The 13535-nt window shown below is 46.3% G+C and overlaps 1 protein-coding gene across 3 annotated transcripts in view; it reads left to right on the forward strand.

The window, feature by feature from the left end:
- The first annotated feature begins 8970 nt into the window (after positions 1 to 8970).
- Ca12 (carbonic anhydrase 12) overlaps positions 8971 to 13535 on the forward strand; it is a 55408-nt gene continuing 50843 nt past the window's right edge. Inside the window, exons 1-2 of one of the 3 annotated variants that reach the window (XM_031343909.1) lie at positions 8971 to 9230; positions 12603 to 12623. In XM_031343909.1, the coding sequence (XP_031199769.1) occupies positions 9143 to 9230; positions 12603 to 12623 (109 nt within the window). In that variant the 5' untranslated portion in view covers positions 8971 to 9142. The remainder of the gene's footprint in view (positions 9231 to 12602; positions 12624 to 13535) is intronic. The other 2 variants (XM_031343911.1, XM_031343910.1) reach the window with 2 other exon arrangements.

Consider the following 13535-nt stretch of genomic DNA (forward strand, 5'->3'; position numbering starts at 1 on the left):
GCTGGGATTTGAACTCATGACCTTTCGAAGAGCAGTCGGTGCTCTTCCCCACTGAGCCATCTCACCAGTCCCCCCTACACCATTTCTTAAATGAATGTAACCTGTTCTCTGTGGGCTGAGAATAAAGTCACTCACTCAAGTCAAATAGCTTTGACCATAGCAGGAAGTCTGTATCCAAAAACAGAGCCTACAATTGATTTCTATCAGCAGAGCTATCAACTCTCAGCTTAGCTACGATGGAGGTAAAAACCTTTGGTGATGTGAGGGTCATTGAAACATTGAAATACAGCCTTATTACAATGAAACCCAATGTCTAAAAATTGTTCTTATCTTGGGCTTGTACCACAGTAAGAGCCAAGATTTTAAACTCTACTAAATAGAAAACAAACAAAAAGACTTTATATATTCATGTTCATTTAAGAAAATACTAGTAGTGATGTATTATTTTTAAGTATACAGCTAACATGTTTAGAGTTATTTAAAAGTTATATTGAGAAAAATGTATTTTCACTATTGCTGTAGACGAGCATCTACATAAGACTGTTAATTTGATTGTTGTTTTATATCAAACAACTTTTATAATCCTTATTTTTATTGTTATAATATTTTATACATTTTAAGGAATATGAGAAAAAACAACAAAGAAACATTAAAAAAATAGAAAATAAAGAACAAGGAAGCTACTTTTTCCATGATATTGATGATTGCAGACATACAGTTGAGAAAGAGGGACATGAAAGGCCAACAAGCATAGCTACATGACAAAACATTTAAACAGAGCAAAGGTAAGAAAGTGCTAAGTAAATTTACATGAGTATATGTGTGCAATTGATGTGCAGCCAACAAATCAATAGGAAGGGATGGCTGCTGCTTAGATAGTGTAGGGGGACTGGCTCACTACATAGAAGAATTATGCTTAATTCCTAACTCCTAATACCACCATAAACAAACATGAACTTCAGACAAATTAAAGAATACACACACACACACACACACACACACACACACACACACACACGCCTCTGTGTGTATGTGTGTGATCTCACTATGTAACCCTGGGTGGCCTGGAATTTACTATGTTAGTGGCCTGGCTACTAAGAGAGATTTACCTGCCCCTGCCTCTCAAGTGAGATTTATTTTTATGTGCATGAGTGTTTACCTGTATGGGTGTAGTGCCCTTGAGGGCCAGAAGAGAGCATTGGATCTCCTGGAGCTGGAATTATAGGCAGTTGTGAACGGTCATGTGGGTGAGGTGAACCAAACTGAGTTCTTTGCATGGGCAGTAAATGCTCTTAACTATTAAAGAGGTGTTTCCAGATCCTCAGCGTTAGTTCTTGTAACATGTAATACATGTAAAACATATTTGTCCCAAGGTTGTCAGGAGAGTTTTTCATTGACATGGACAATAAAGAGAACAAGGTGTAGGGAAATGAAGAATGAGGGATTATTGGGCTTGATCTTCCTTTAAAATGTTACATGTAAATAACTTTGTTTCTAAAGCTCACAAGGCTGAGTTATTTCATTGTTGCAGGTCAACCCACAAAGTTGTTTCCTGTCTCTCCCCATCATCATGTTGCTCACCATCCCCCTCCAGTGGGTGACTCTAGAATTACCTTTCATTGTCCTGCACCTCCTCTTTTGTTTGGACAAGGCTAGGAATGAGGATGCCTCCTTCCACAACTTCCCTGCTGTCTTCCTCTACCACTTCCCTCCTAGGGGCAGCTAGTCACATGCGACTGTTAGGAGCTGGGCACGATGATGGGTGCCTGCAATTTAGTACTCAGGAAGCCGATGCTTTCAAGGCTCGTCTAGGCTTCGTATGCAAACAACAACAAGAAAACAACAAGCTATTTTGTTGGGATTTCCATCATTCATTACGTCTGACTGATTTACTCCCTGAGTTGGGACTGAGTTAATTTAGTTTTCAGAGGTGAGATGGGTCCAGGCAGTTCCAAAGCATGCCCGATGCCTCCATTAGCAACTCTCTGGTTGCAGGTGTCAATGAAATTTGTAATTAGGGAGTATGGTGGGCTTCCTTCCTAAGTACTAGAAAAGAATTTTTTTACACATTTTCACTGGGATTAAGTAGGATTAAGTCCCTATCATAAAGATAGTGTGATTGAGGTCACCCCAGCTCCTAGAGGAAATAAAATTTGCAGAGAGAGTCCAAATTTGAAGGACTCAAAATTTCTGATTCTTTTAACGTTCTTTGGGAACTCTGGCTGTAGCGTGCCATCATTTCTGCCACTCACAAAATCCTGGGTAGTAAGCAGAGACATACAATATCAGAACCATGCTTTGTACATCCCTGTTAAACACTGTAAACATTAGTAACCAGCCATCTATTTGTTGTTTGTCTTTGAGACAGGATTCCACGGATCCCTGGTTGGACTCAAACTCTCTGTGTAGCCAACACGGGCCTTGAACTCTGAATTCTCCTGTCTCTATCTCTCTAGTACTGAGGTTATAGGCCCAAACCATAATGCTTAGCCAGTAGTTCCATTCTAGTCACTTAGTTATTACCATAGAACCCCCAAATCTTCACATGGAGTGGTGTAAAGCAGTTACTTCATGATGTATATAGCTACCCCAATGGTCTCAAAACGCCATGTCTCCTTGGGAGGTGTCTTAGTTCACTGGTCAAGTCATCTCACATGAGAACTATGATGCCCTACCAGCCACCAGCCAAATTTTTAGCCAACGCAGGGCTTGTGAGGAAATTAGATCCTGCAAGGCTGGCTGCTGGCCAAAGAGGCAACTCAATTTGATGGGTCCAGGGAGGAGCTCTCTCTACTCATCTTTGTCTATCCATACTGCAAAGCCAGCCGTAAAGACTGCTGTCCCAGACTCTCAGCCCTGAGCCCTGTTAGGCCTCAGTGACTAATTGAGGTGATCCAGTTTAGCACATCAACTCCAGTTGAAACAGAAGAAGAAAAATCACAGGCATGCTCCTCCAACCCACTAGTAGGGATGGTTGCACACTGACATGCAGGCAACTGGGTATTGCTTGCCAGTTTTCTTTGGAAATATCCAAAATGAGGGGGCAGATCATGAACTCCTGAAATTGTAGACAACTAGTGTGGAAGAGGGAACTTGTGCAGTAGAGTGTAGAGGACATTTCCAGCGTCTTTTGAGCCTATGTGGCAGCAGCTCTGAGTCCCTCACATCAGACTTTCCTATGATACAGTGCCTATGAGTCTACTGGCCTAGAAGGCATCTTATTTCAGTAGAATGATTAGGTTTGTGATGATATCTGCTACACTTTTGGAGGGCCAATGTGTAGAACCCCGGGAAAACTTTATCTGGAAGTTTTGCCTGTTCATCATCCCTGAGGACTCACGGAAGTTGGTGACCAAGTATGGGGTTATGGAACAAAAGGGCTGGCCTCTTCCTCCTTCAGCCATGCAAGACTTTTAAGAGAACTACATCTATGTAGTGTTAAGTGTGCCCCTGTGCCACATTTAAATATGCCTAGTATATTATATTACTTCTTTATGGTTCTGTGGGGTATACTTACTATAGCCTTCGTATCTTTGATATTTTAAATTATTGTTATCATTTTGAATTTTTGAAGTGATGTTTTTCTGTAAAGCCCAGGCTTTCTGTGAGTGTGTGTTCTTCCTGTTACAGGCTCCTGAGTGCGGGGGTGGTGTGGGGGTGGAGGTGTTACAGAGATACTGTCCCCACTCCTCAGACAGAAGGTTGCTCACCCAAGGCCATGTAGGACAGTGAGTGGTGTGGAGATGCAAATCTAAGTTCTTTCTCCCCCTGTGCCTTTCTGTCTGTCTGGCAGTAAAAGCTGCCGGGTTTGATAATAGGACTGTTTGATTTATGTTTCACTTATGAGCTTCCTGGAATGTGAGCTGTCCCTGCACTGTGAAGAGAGAAGATGCTTTGGCACAATTCCAAGAACAGGATCTGAGACTCCTGAGGTTAGAGGAGAGTGGATCCAGCCAGCAGGTATGCAGGGAGAGGTGTCTGCAAGAAACCCGAGCTACAATGGTTAAATGCTATCTCTCGAGCCAGCTTCATGTCAGCTCACCATGATTTTCTAGACACCTGGAAAGAGGTAAGGTTCATTCTCTTAAAATGATAAATTATGAACTTTCAAGGTTTTGAGATTAATTATGCAGTACTTTATAAAGACCGATTAACAGGCATCATTCCACATTCAACAGGAGTAGCAGCTGAAGGATTCCATGGCCAAATAACTGAGCCAGCCTCACCATGGTAACTGGAGGCAGTAATGGGCTTAGAATTTCCACACTGGAATCCAGGAATCCAGTTTTCATTTTCTTAGATTAGAAAATTAAGGCTGAGATTCTACAAACTTCCTTTTATTCCAACCTCACTCTTAGGAGCAATGCCAGAGAGAGAGACACAGAGAGAGAGAGAGAGACAGACAGAGAGAGAGAGACAGACAGAGAGAGAGAGAGAGAGAGAGAGAGAGACAGAGAGAGAGACAGAGACAGAGACAGAGATAGAGACAGAGACAGAGACAGAGACAGACAGACAGACACAGGCACAAACACAGACAGACACAGAAAGACACCTACAAAGGGAGATTTATTTGATGTTTTTTCCAAAGCACTTTCACACATATAGGCCCAAACTTGTATGGGATTAGACATGCTTGTCCCAGCTAAGAGGTCAGAAAACAGAGGCATACACAGGAATTTGGCACTATTTCCTCTGGGTCACACTGTCCTCTTACTGATCCTGCCTGAAACCGAGCAGAGTGGCTGCAGTTCACATAGAGGTTATGAAGCCATGCCCTTGCTGCATGGTGTGAACAAAGCTGTAAAACTCACTACATTCTCACATCTGTATCAATGAGCCTGCACAAGTTTGGGCACAGAAGTCTGCCCAGTTAGAGGCAGCTTAGTCTCCCTTCCCTTCTTCTTTCCTCCTGCCCCCTCCCATCCCTCTCCTTTGTCTCCCTCCCCCCTTCTTTCTTTTCTGGTTGAAGCTCAGCTCATTAACAGAACAAGGAGCTGTGCAGAGGGCTTATGTTCTCCTCCTCTGCTGGAGAAGTGTGGAGTCAGAGCCCTGAGGTCTCAAGTTCCCTCTATCACATTCCATCCGATGCCTTGTTCATCAAGGGGTGCTCTGTCTCCATCTCTGCCTACGGGGCTTGGCGAGGAAGACACGGCCTTGTCCTCTACTGAGAATGGATCGTTAGAACTGACGACACACCTTGCCTCTAATCAGAAAATACAGAACTACACCGTCTAGAAAATCAGAGAATCACATCTCAGAGGAAACTAAAAGTAAAACAACTCCATCTGAAGCAGTGATGGGATAGCCATAGAAAAGCCTGCTTTGGTCTTGAGATAGAATTATCTGGGTCAAGAGTATACTCTTGTGAATCTGTGTTTAAAAAAAAAAAAAGGATTGATCTGCAAGCCTCAGATTCCCAAAATCTAATGCTACCCCGCAGATGATTTTAAGAATAAAGAGCCACACACTGTCCCGCAAACAGGAGACAATCAAGCTTAATTCTCCTCCACACAGCCCTTCCTTCAGCTCCATATAAAGGAGAATTCCCCAGCTAAGTGACAATCTTTACGGATCTCATCTCTAGCTTAGGAAATGAAATTCTTGGGGCTGGAGAGTGGTTGAAATCACATGCTGTGCTCAAGGCGGACGTTCCCAGCCCCCACACGGGCAGCTCCGGTTCCAGGGCTCTCCCACACTCTTCTGACTTCCTTGGGCACCTGCACACACGTGTACACATCCTCTCTGACTCCTATGTACACTTTCAATAGGAGACATGAAGCCCTCAACACCTAGCGATTCCACCCGAAAGGCTTATGGAACTGGCGAAGGCCCGGTGGCACCTGCCTTGGCAGAGGATCCTTGCAGCTGCTCTTATTCCCAAAAGTGTGTGAAGTCATGGGATCTGATGTCACACCGATGATGTCTTCTGTCAGCACTCAGGACAGAAGGAGGCCTTCTGGGTCACATGCCTACCTCCCACCGCACCACTCCAATCATAACTCCTGTCATGCGTGTGAGACCACGCTTACCTAACACAGTTCCTGGCACACAGAAGGTGAATGAATGGACAAAAATATTTCCACGGAATGAATGAATGAATGAATGAATCAATCAATCAATCAATGAGTGAGTGAGCAAAAACCTTTCACTGGCTCATCTTTCCTTCTAGCCATACATAGGTTCTGTCAGGAGCCCCGGGGACAGGGCTTACCCGTCTTATAGACAGCACCATTGGCATGAAGTGGGACCATAGCCGCCTCAGTCCAGACCTCTAGGCAGCAAATTGGTGTTTGTTTCTCCACTCTCCATGGCACTTTCCCTCTCTAACCTGGCCTTTGGGTCTGTTTAGATACAACATTCTAACCAAGCGCTGTTCCCCGGGTCCATGTGATGGCCAGGTGCCACATTTGCTTCACACCAAATCAAGGAGTACTAGGCTATTTTTGGCTGGTAACGGCCCTGTCTGATGATGTCAAAGCTGGTCCTCACTTGTAATAAGTTTCAGAAAACAGGGAAAAGATACCCAGAGTTGAGACTGCAGACTGGTGAGGGGTGCGTTGCTCAGCCTGATGGCTGGTGAAGTTTGGTCCTTCTACACATTTCAATTTGCTGCTCCCGTTTCTGATGCTTTACAAGTATTCTTCCCCCTCAGATTCACTCTAACTCCTTATGGCAATTCTTTCTGCCCCATCTCTCTCTTTCTCTCCCTCCCTCCCTCCCTCCCTCCCTCTCTCCTTTCCTCTCTCTCTCTCTCTCTCTCTCTCTCTCTCTCTCTCTCTCTCTTTCTCTTACTTTTGACACGGGGTTTCAGTATGTAGCTTTGGCTGGTCTGGAGCTCACTATGTAGACCAGGCTAGTCTTAAACTCACAGAGATCCATCTTTCCCTGCTTCATGAACGTAAGAATTGAAGGCATGTGCCACCACACCTGTCCTTCTCTTTTTAAAAACATCATCATCATCATCATCATCATCATCATCATCATCATCATCATCATCAGTGTGTGTGTGGCTAAGAGGCAAGCATGCTTTGGCATACATATTGAGGTTAGAGGACAACTTGAAAGAGTCAGTTTTCTCCTTTAGATTCCTCGGTGGGATCTAAGGATCAACTCAGGTGATTAGGTTTTCCCAGCAAGCAGCTTCACCCTCTGAGCCATCTCTTTATTATCTCCTCCCACATTATTCTGCCTTTTTCTTGTTAACACAAGGTTTCACTGTGTAGCCCAGAGATTCCCCCTGTGCTGGGACTTTAGGTATAACCGACACCAAGCTTCAGCTTATATTCTTGATTCCCTCTTGTTAACCATTCTTCACTAATTAGCCAGCTATCTGGTAGAGACACTTGATGAACATCACAAGCTTTCTCTCTGTGGCTCCTAGTTTATAATCTGGTCTTACTATTTGACTAAATCCACCCTATCCTCCTTTCTTCCCTCCATCTTCAGGGGTCCTTTTTAAAGTGAACGTTTGAGGAGAAGCTGAACTGAGCACTTTCTGGCATGCTGAAAAACACCTGGCATGGGAGTGGCACAGGCCAGTGGTGGGCATGGCCCAGTGGCCTTGGACTAGTCAAGGCTTCAGTCTCTGGGCCCAGAATCCACATCTCTGAACATGCAGGGGTATCTCTGGGCCTTCTGCTCCTTTTAACAATACTGTCTAGGCCACCCCAGACTTCACTGAAGGCCGTTTATCTCAGAGAAAAGGTCACCCTTAAGCTTATTGAGGTCTGGAAATGCTTGTGACAAAATTGTCATTGTAACAACTTCCTTGAAGAGATTTCAAGCCCTTTATTACCCATACAATAGTTGAGCTGTTAGGCAGAGAACAGTAACACCCCTTGAAATACAGGCGACACCTGCTTCCTGGTGGTTCTGGGCTGCTCAGTCTCTCCAGGTTGTAAGTGAACAAGTGGCTTCTTTGGTCACCAAGGCCAACTTGAGTCTATATAGGTTGAGTGCCAGAACAGACAAGAGAAGGGGGAGGGCTGGGTTGGTTGCCTTGGCCCAGAGAAGAGGGCATGGTGGGCCAGGTTACAAACTTAGGGGTTATGTACTGTTTCATATGTGTAGGCAGTAGGAGACCAGGGTTACTAGGAGCAGGAAACCAAGACCCATACCTGAGGCAGTATAGAGACACATGGAGGAGCCAGGGAAACAGCAACCATCTCAGGGGTGGGAATAACAAACAGAAGGTATAGGAAGTAATAGGAGGCCAGTAAGATCCAGTTCCACATGGGCTAGACACGAAAGTGATCAGACCAACGTGCTCTTGTCTAGATTGTAAGTGCGCATACTGCAAAGCAGGCAGAGATGGGAGAAAAGTGGTCAGGAGTAGCAACAGGTGGTAGACCAGTGTTGGAAACAGCCTGGCCACTGATCCACACCACACCTAGCCTGGTCTCTGATGCTTTTAGACACTCGGTAATGAAGGGAGTCCTTTTCTTTCACCACTACTTTGGAGAGGGCACCTTCGCCACCTGCTTCCTCCTGAGGATCCTGTGAATTGCACAAGGAGTGAGCCTTGTCTGCATGCCTCCTCCTAGGGGAAATGCTAATCGCCAAGTAAAGCGACTCATTCTTGTGAATCTCTTTATCTCAGTTTCCGATTCCCAGTCTCTTTGTGGTTTCACTGAGAAGAGCTTAATCTGGATGTGCTGTGCAATTCGCAGCTACTTGGCTAACCCATCCAGACCAGGCAGAAGCATTCAGGCCCTAAATGAAGCTTTGGCCCAAACAGCATCCTATGGTTGGGGCTTTCAAGGAAGGGCAGTGACAGACAACAGTCACATCTAGGGAAGCTGAGTGCTGCATGGGTCCCTGACTTCCCATACCTCCCTGCAAGAACTGGCTGCCCAGGTAAGCCCTGTGAGCCGCTGAGGACCACTTAAGTCAGGACCTCAACTCACCTCGGACCTGGGGCTCCTGCTCTCGGGTAGGCTGGGCGTTCTGCTCCGCCCTCCTGCATGATGACATCATGTTTAGGGTTGAGTCGCGGCATAAAAGAGCAGCCTAGAGGCAGCCACGAGTCGACACAACCGACGTGCACGCCTTGGTCCCAGGCTACGTGCACGCTGGGCTGGTGCGCCGCTGCCAGCGTTCCACAGCTCAAAGCAAGTGGCAGCTTTGAGTCGCCGGGACAAAGATGCCCCACCGCAGCCTGCGCGGCGCGACTGTCGTCCTCCTGTTGGTGATCCTTAAGGAGCAGCCTTCCAGCTCAGCCCCACTCAACGGTAAAGTTTCTGCTTGTTTTACAAAAAAAAAAAAAAAAGTCCTGTGCACACAGCCTCGCCTGGGCAGAGGATTTCTGCCAGGCGCTTGCAAGATAAAGTAAAATTACTACTGAGCGAGCTGGGAAGTTGCTGTGTGCCTCCTAGCACGTTAGAAAGGATGCTAGCTTTGAGATCGTTTAGGATGCACCGTTTGCTGAGTTTAGGTGGAGGCACGTTGCCTTTTTAATGGTGCTTGGGGCACAGTTGTAGTTACTCATTTGCCTCTTTTCTGAGCACTACTAACTAACTCTGGAGATGGGGCTTGGAAACTTACTAGCCAGGATCCCGGAACCACGTGCAGAGCGCTGAGAAAGGACTGTCTTCCTGTGTGCTGTGATCCGCAAGAAGGGGAGTCTGGTTAATCTTCAGAACCCTCAGAGAGTCAACTAACCAGCAGCCTTCACCTCGGGGTCAAGGGGATAATGGAGCCCACCGTTAATCACTGTCTTTCCCCTAGAGAACTCTGCTACACCGAAACCTACATGTTAGTGTGCACAGTGCCTTGTTTCTAATTGTAATAAGGGGCTGAAACCCGAAGGGCAAGGGTGCTGAGTAGGGTGTCAGGTTGAGGTGGGAAGAGGAGCCTGCATTGTGGGCTCATGTCCAAAGCCTGGATAATTAACTCCTTTGGAATAAGAAAAGGAAAGCAAGCTTTAGCCTGCCTCACCCTCAGCTCCTTTCCTTACGGAGGTGAGGGACTGGGTCCTGCCTGAGTCGATGCCACCCCCATCCCCGCGCTGTGGCGATTCTTGTGGGTGTACAGTTCTTGGGTTGCAATAGAAGGGAACAAAAGTGACCACAGTGGCTGAAAAATGATTCCCCCTGGCCAGGCAGCAGGGAGAGAGCACTGCTCCTGCCCAACGGTATCCGAGTTCTGCACTCCTTGCCTCCAGGAGGACCACACCAGGTACTACCCCTTTACTGAATCTTCATCTACTGGCTGGCAGGCTCTGCCTACTGTCACCTTCCCCATGCAGTCAGGAAGAAGTAGAATGTGGGAGAAGTCCCACAGAAGTGGGGGTCAATTTTGAAAACTGCTAACTTTGGCTTAACCGCTAACTCTCAAGAAATCTATGGAGACTGAAGTTCACCAGGAGTCGTTTTAGCACCAAGCACTTCACACAAAGGAGAGAAGGACTATATTGATTTTTTTTGAAAGTTTGGGGCTCCCCATTCTCTTCTTTGTTGCCTCCTGCCCCCCACCCCACCCCTTCATGTCCTCCTCATTCTCCAAACTGCGTTAGAGGGAGCTTGCCCCAAAGCTCCACTTTATCTCACACATGGAGCCGTCTTAGCCACCCCTAAGTCCTAAGCTTTTATAGTGATATTTATTGGGCAGGTTTCTCGACTGCCTGGGGTAGGGGGTAAAGTCAAACAACACTCCCTGAGGTGGACAGAAGACCAGTTAAAACAAGGTTGGGGCTGGAGGGTTAGCTGAGTAAGGGGGTCCAAGTGTGCCCTGCCTGATACTTGGGGGTTGAAATTTGTCAAAGCTGACACCAGTAAATGCCTAAGAAAAGCCCTCAGTCCAGGGGTGGGAGGAGCACAAGGTGAAGCTGAAGGTGTTCTGGAGACAGCATGGTGTTCTTTGTTGCTATGGCTGAGGGCTGGTTCCGTGAACTTTGTTGAGCCTGCTCTGCCTGGATGCAGTGTCATCAGCTCCTGGAAGCTGCTAGCACCCAAGGCAGGGAGCAGGCAAGGCAGGACCCCTGGCTTGACTTTGCTAGATGCCCTTTCCTCAGGGCATCTCCCTGCCCAGTGCCAACCAGGTTTGCAGGTCCCAACAGGCACTGCTGAGCTGCCCCAATTCAACTTTTTTTTTTTTTGGAAAGGTAATAGTTCTATTCTGGGAAGAGCTCAACCGCTACCTTCTTAGGAAGCTCCTGAAATTCATGGGAACATGGTACATGAGTGATAACCATGCTGAGACTCGTAGTTGGCACATCGTCTCTCTATGACAGGTCACTTTACATCACCTGTGAAAACTATTCTCTTCTCTTTCAAGGTGGGATGTCTGTAAATAGTGCTGGAGTCTACAAAGCCTGAACGGGGACAATATAAATATATTTTCAAAAGGTATAGAGAAAATACTCAGAGTCATTCAAAAGAACCCCAAAACATTCTGGGAAGTGAGTAAATGGCAGGTGACTGGGTGGGGGGATATCTGTTAAGAAGCTTTGCAGAACCATCTGACTCTAAACTGTGTCCAGATGTCTCATTGAATAAAATTATCAATTTGGAAATTAAAAATGAAATTAACACACAGGCAAAGAAATGAAACAGGGCAGTAATAGCAACAATGGGGGGGGGGAGAGGTGATAGCAACATTAGAAAGAAAGAAATGAAAAGGCAAGGTTCTCTTTCAGTTTTTAGAAACCACCATTGGCTTGAGTAGGACATTCCTGCTCCCAGCTAGAGACACTCAGAGATGACAGTCAAAGTGTGCTCAGGAGTCCCCCAGTGCACAGGGAGACTCATCTCAGCTTTGGGGGAAGCAGTGTTCTTCCTGAGGGAGGGTGAAGGTGGGCAGGCTGGGAGACAAGAGCAGAGTCCTGCAACAACTGCTTAAAAATATCCCTTGATGTGGGAACGAGGGACCTGTGTGCTATGAAGGGTGTGGAGTGGGAGGTGGTGGGTGGCTTGGGTTATATTCCTGGCAGGATTTTTCCTCCACATCCCTACCAGGGCTGGCATTGAAACTCAGATGAGGATGGCAGCTCCCTTGGGGGACAACGTCTTTCATTTCTGCTCTCTGGGTACTGATGTGAAAAGTTCTCCAGGATATGGTGTTGAGTGAAAAAAAGCAAGATGCTAAATAGTGTTTCCAGCAGAGGAGGGGATAGAACACATGAGTGTCTGGTCCATTGTGAGGAGCCCACTGGAAGAGGGAAGAGAAGGGAGAGAGAGAGAGAGAGAGAGAGAGAGAGAGAGAGAGAGAGAGAGAGAGAGAGAGAGAGAGAGAGAGAGAGAGAGAGAGAGAGAGAGAGAGAGAGAGAGCTTCCACTGAACCAACACATTGATTACTTTGGAGTTTCAAGTCACTTGGAATTCCCTGTCCAGTTAATAATGTTTGGCTTTTCTAACCTGTCTGGGGATAGCATCTATTCCAGAAGCCCCTTACTGAGTCCACAACCACCCCCGTAAACTCCCCATCCTGAGCTCTGTGTGGAGCACAGCTCCAAGGAGACATGTGTTCTGGCTCTAAGTCAGAAGTTCTTATTTGGGGGCACTGACTTCCTTTTCAGCCTCACCCATTTGAAAACTAGATGTGGAGTTTCTTCTTCGCCTCCTTCAGCTCTGTTGTACTTATCTGTTTCCCTCTGTTCTTTACAGGATCCAAGTGGACTTATGTTGGTAAGTTGAGATTCTAAATGTTTTTATATATATGTATATATGTGGATGCATGTGTACGTTTGTGTATAGCACAGTGGAGGATGTGTACATGGATTCTGGTACTCTCAGTAAGTTTGGGCCCCTCTAGGCTTCATTTTCCCCATCTGCAACCTGAGGATGGAGTTGTGTAGGTTAGACTGTGTCTTGGTGTCAGCTACATTAGAAACTTCTGGAATGCTTTCTGAAAATACAGGCTTCTGGGTTCCAACTGAATGTAAGGAGAGACCTGAGAAGCCTGTATTTTTAAAGACATTCCCCAAGATATAGATTTATTTATTTATGTACTTTTGCTGTGCTGAGGCCTCTAACACAAGGCCTCTCTCTCTTCTGTCTGTCTGTCTGTCTGTCTGTCTGTCTGTCTGTCTGTCTGTCTTAGGACATGAATGTCTTAATAAGAAAACTAGAAGCTTGACGGAGGTTATTGGGAAGCTTGATGAAGATTGGGAAAAGCTGGGCTGGCGTTGTTGGAAGAGGCTCCTCGTGGGAGTTACATTCTGAATTTTCCCCAAGTAGGAAACCTGCACTAGACACTTGAACTGTGAGACTCAGGATTAAGACTTCCAAATTCCATTAAGGATTTCTCCCAGACCTCCAGGTGCAGGGGCCCTGGCAGGAGGGAACCCTTCCTCCTCATAGGACATGTATACTTCAACAAAGAAGAAAGGCCTCTTTTCTGAAAGTTTGGCTCAGGCCCTAGAACTTAAGCTGTTAATGATTCCAAAATTAACTTTTTGTGGCCATGTTGAAAGCAAGTCGTGGATGCAGAGATGATGGTCAGTCTTCAGTGAGGCTTGTCCTGTGTGACATATGGTCCAGGACTTCAGGGGAGGCTGGGTCAAGAACATGTTAGCCGGTTTGGCCAGCTTGTCAGAC

This window comes from Mastomys coucha, unplaced genomic scaffold, assembly GCF_008632895.1.
Source record: "Mastomys coucha isolate ucsf_1 unplaced genomic scaffold, UCSF_Mcou_1 pScaffold23, whole genome shotgun sequence".
NCBI lineage: Eukaryota > Metazoa > Chordata > Mammalia > Rodentia > Muridae > Mastomys > Mastomys coucha.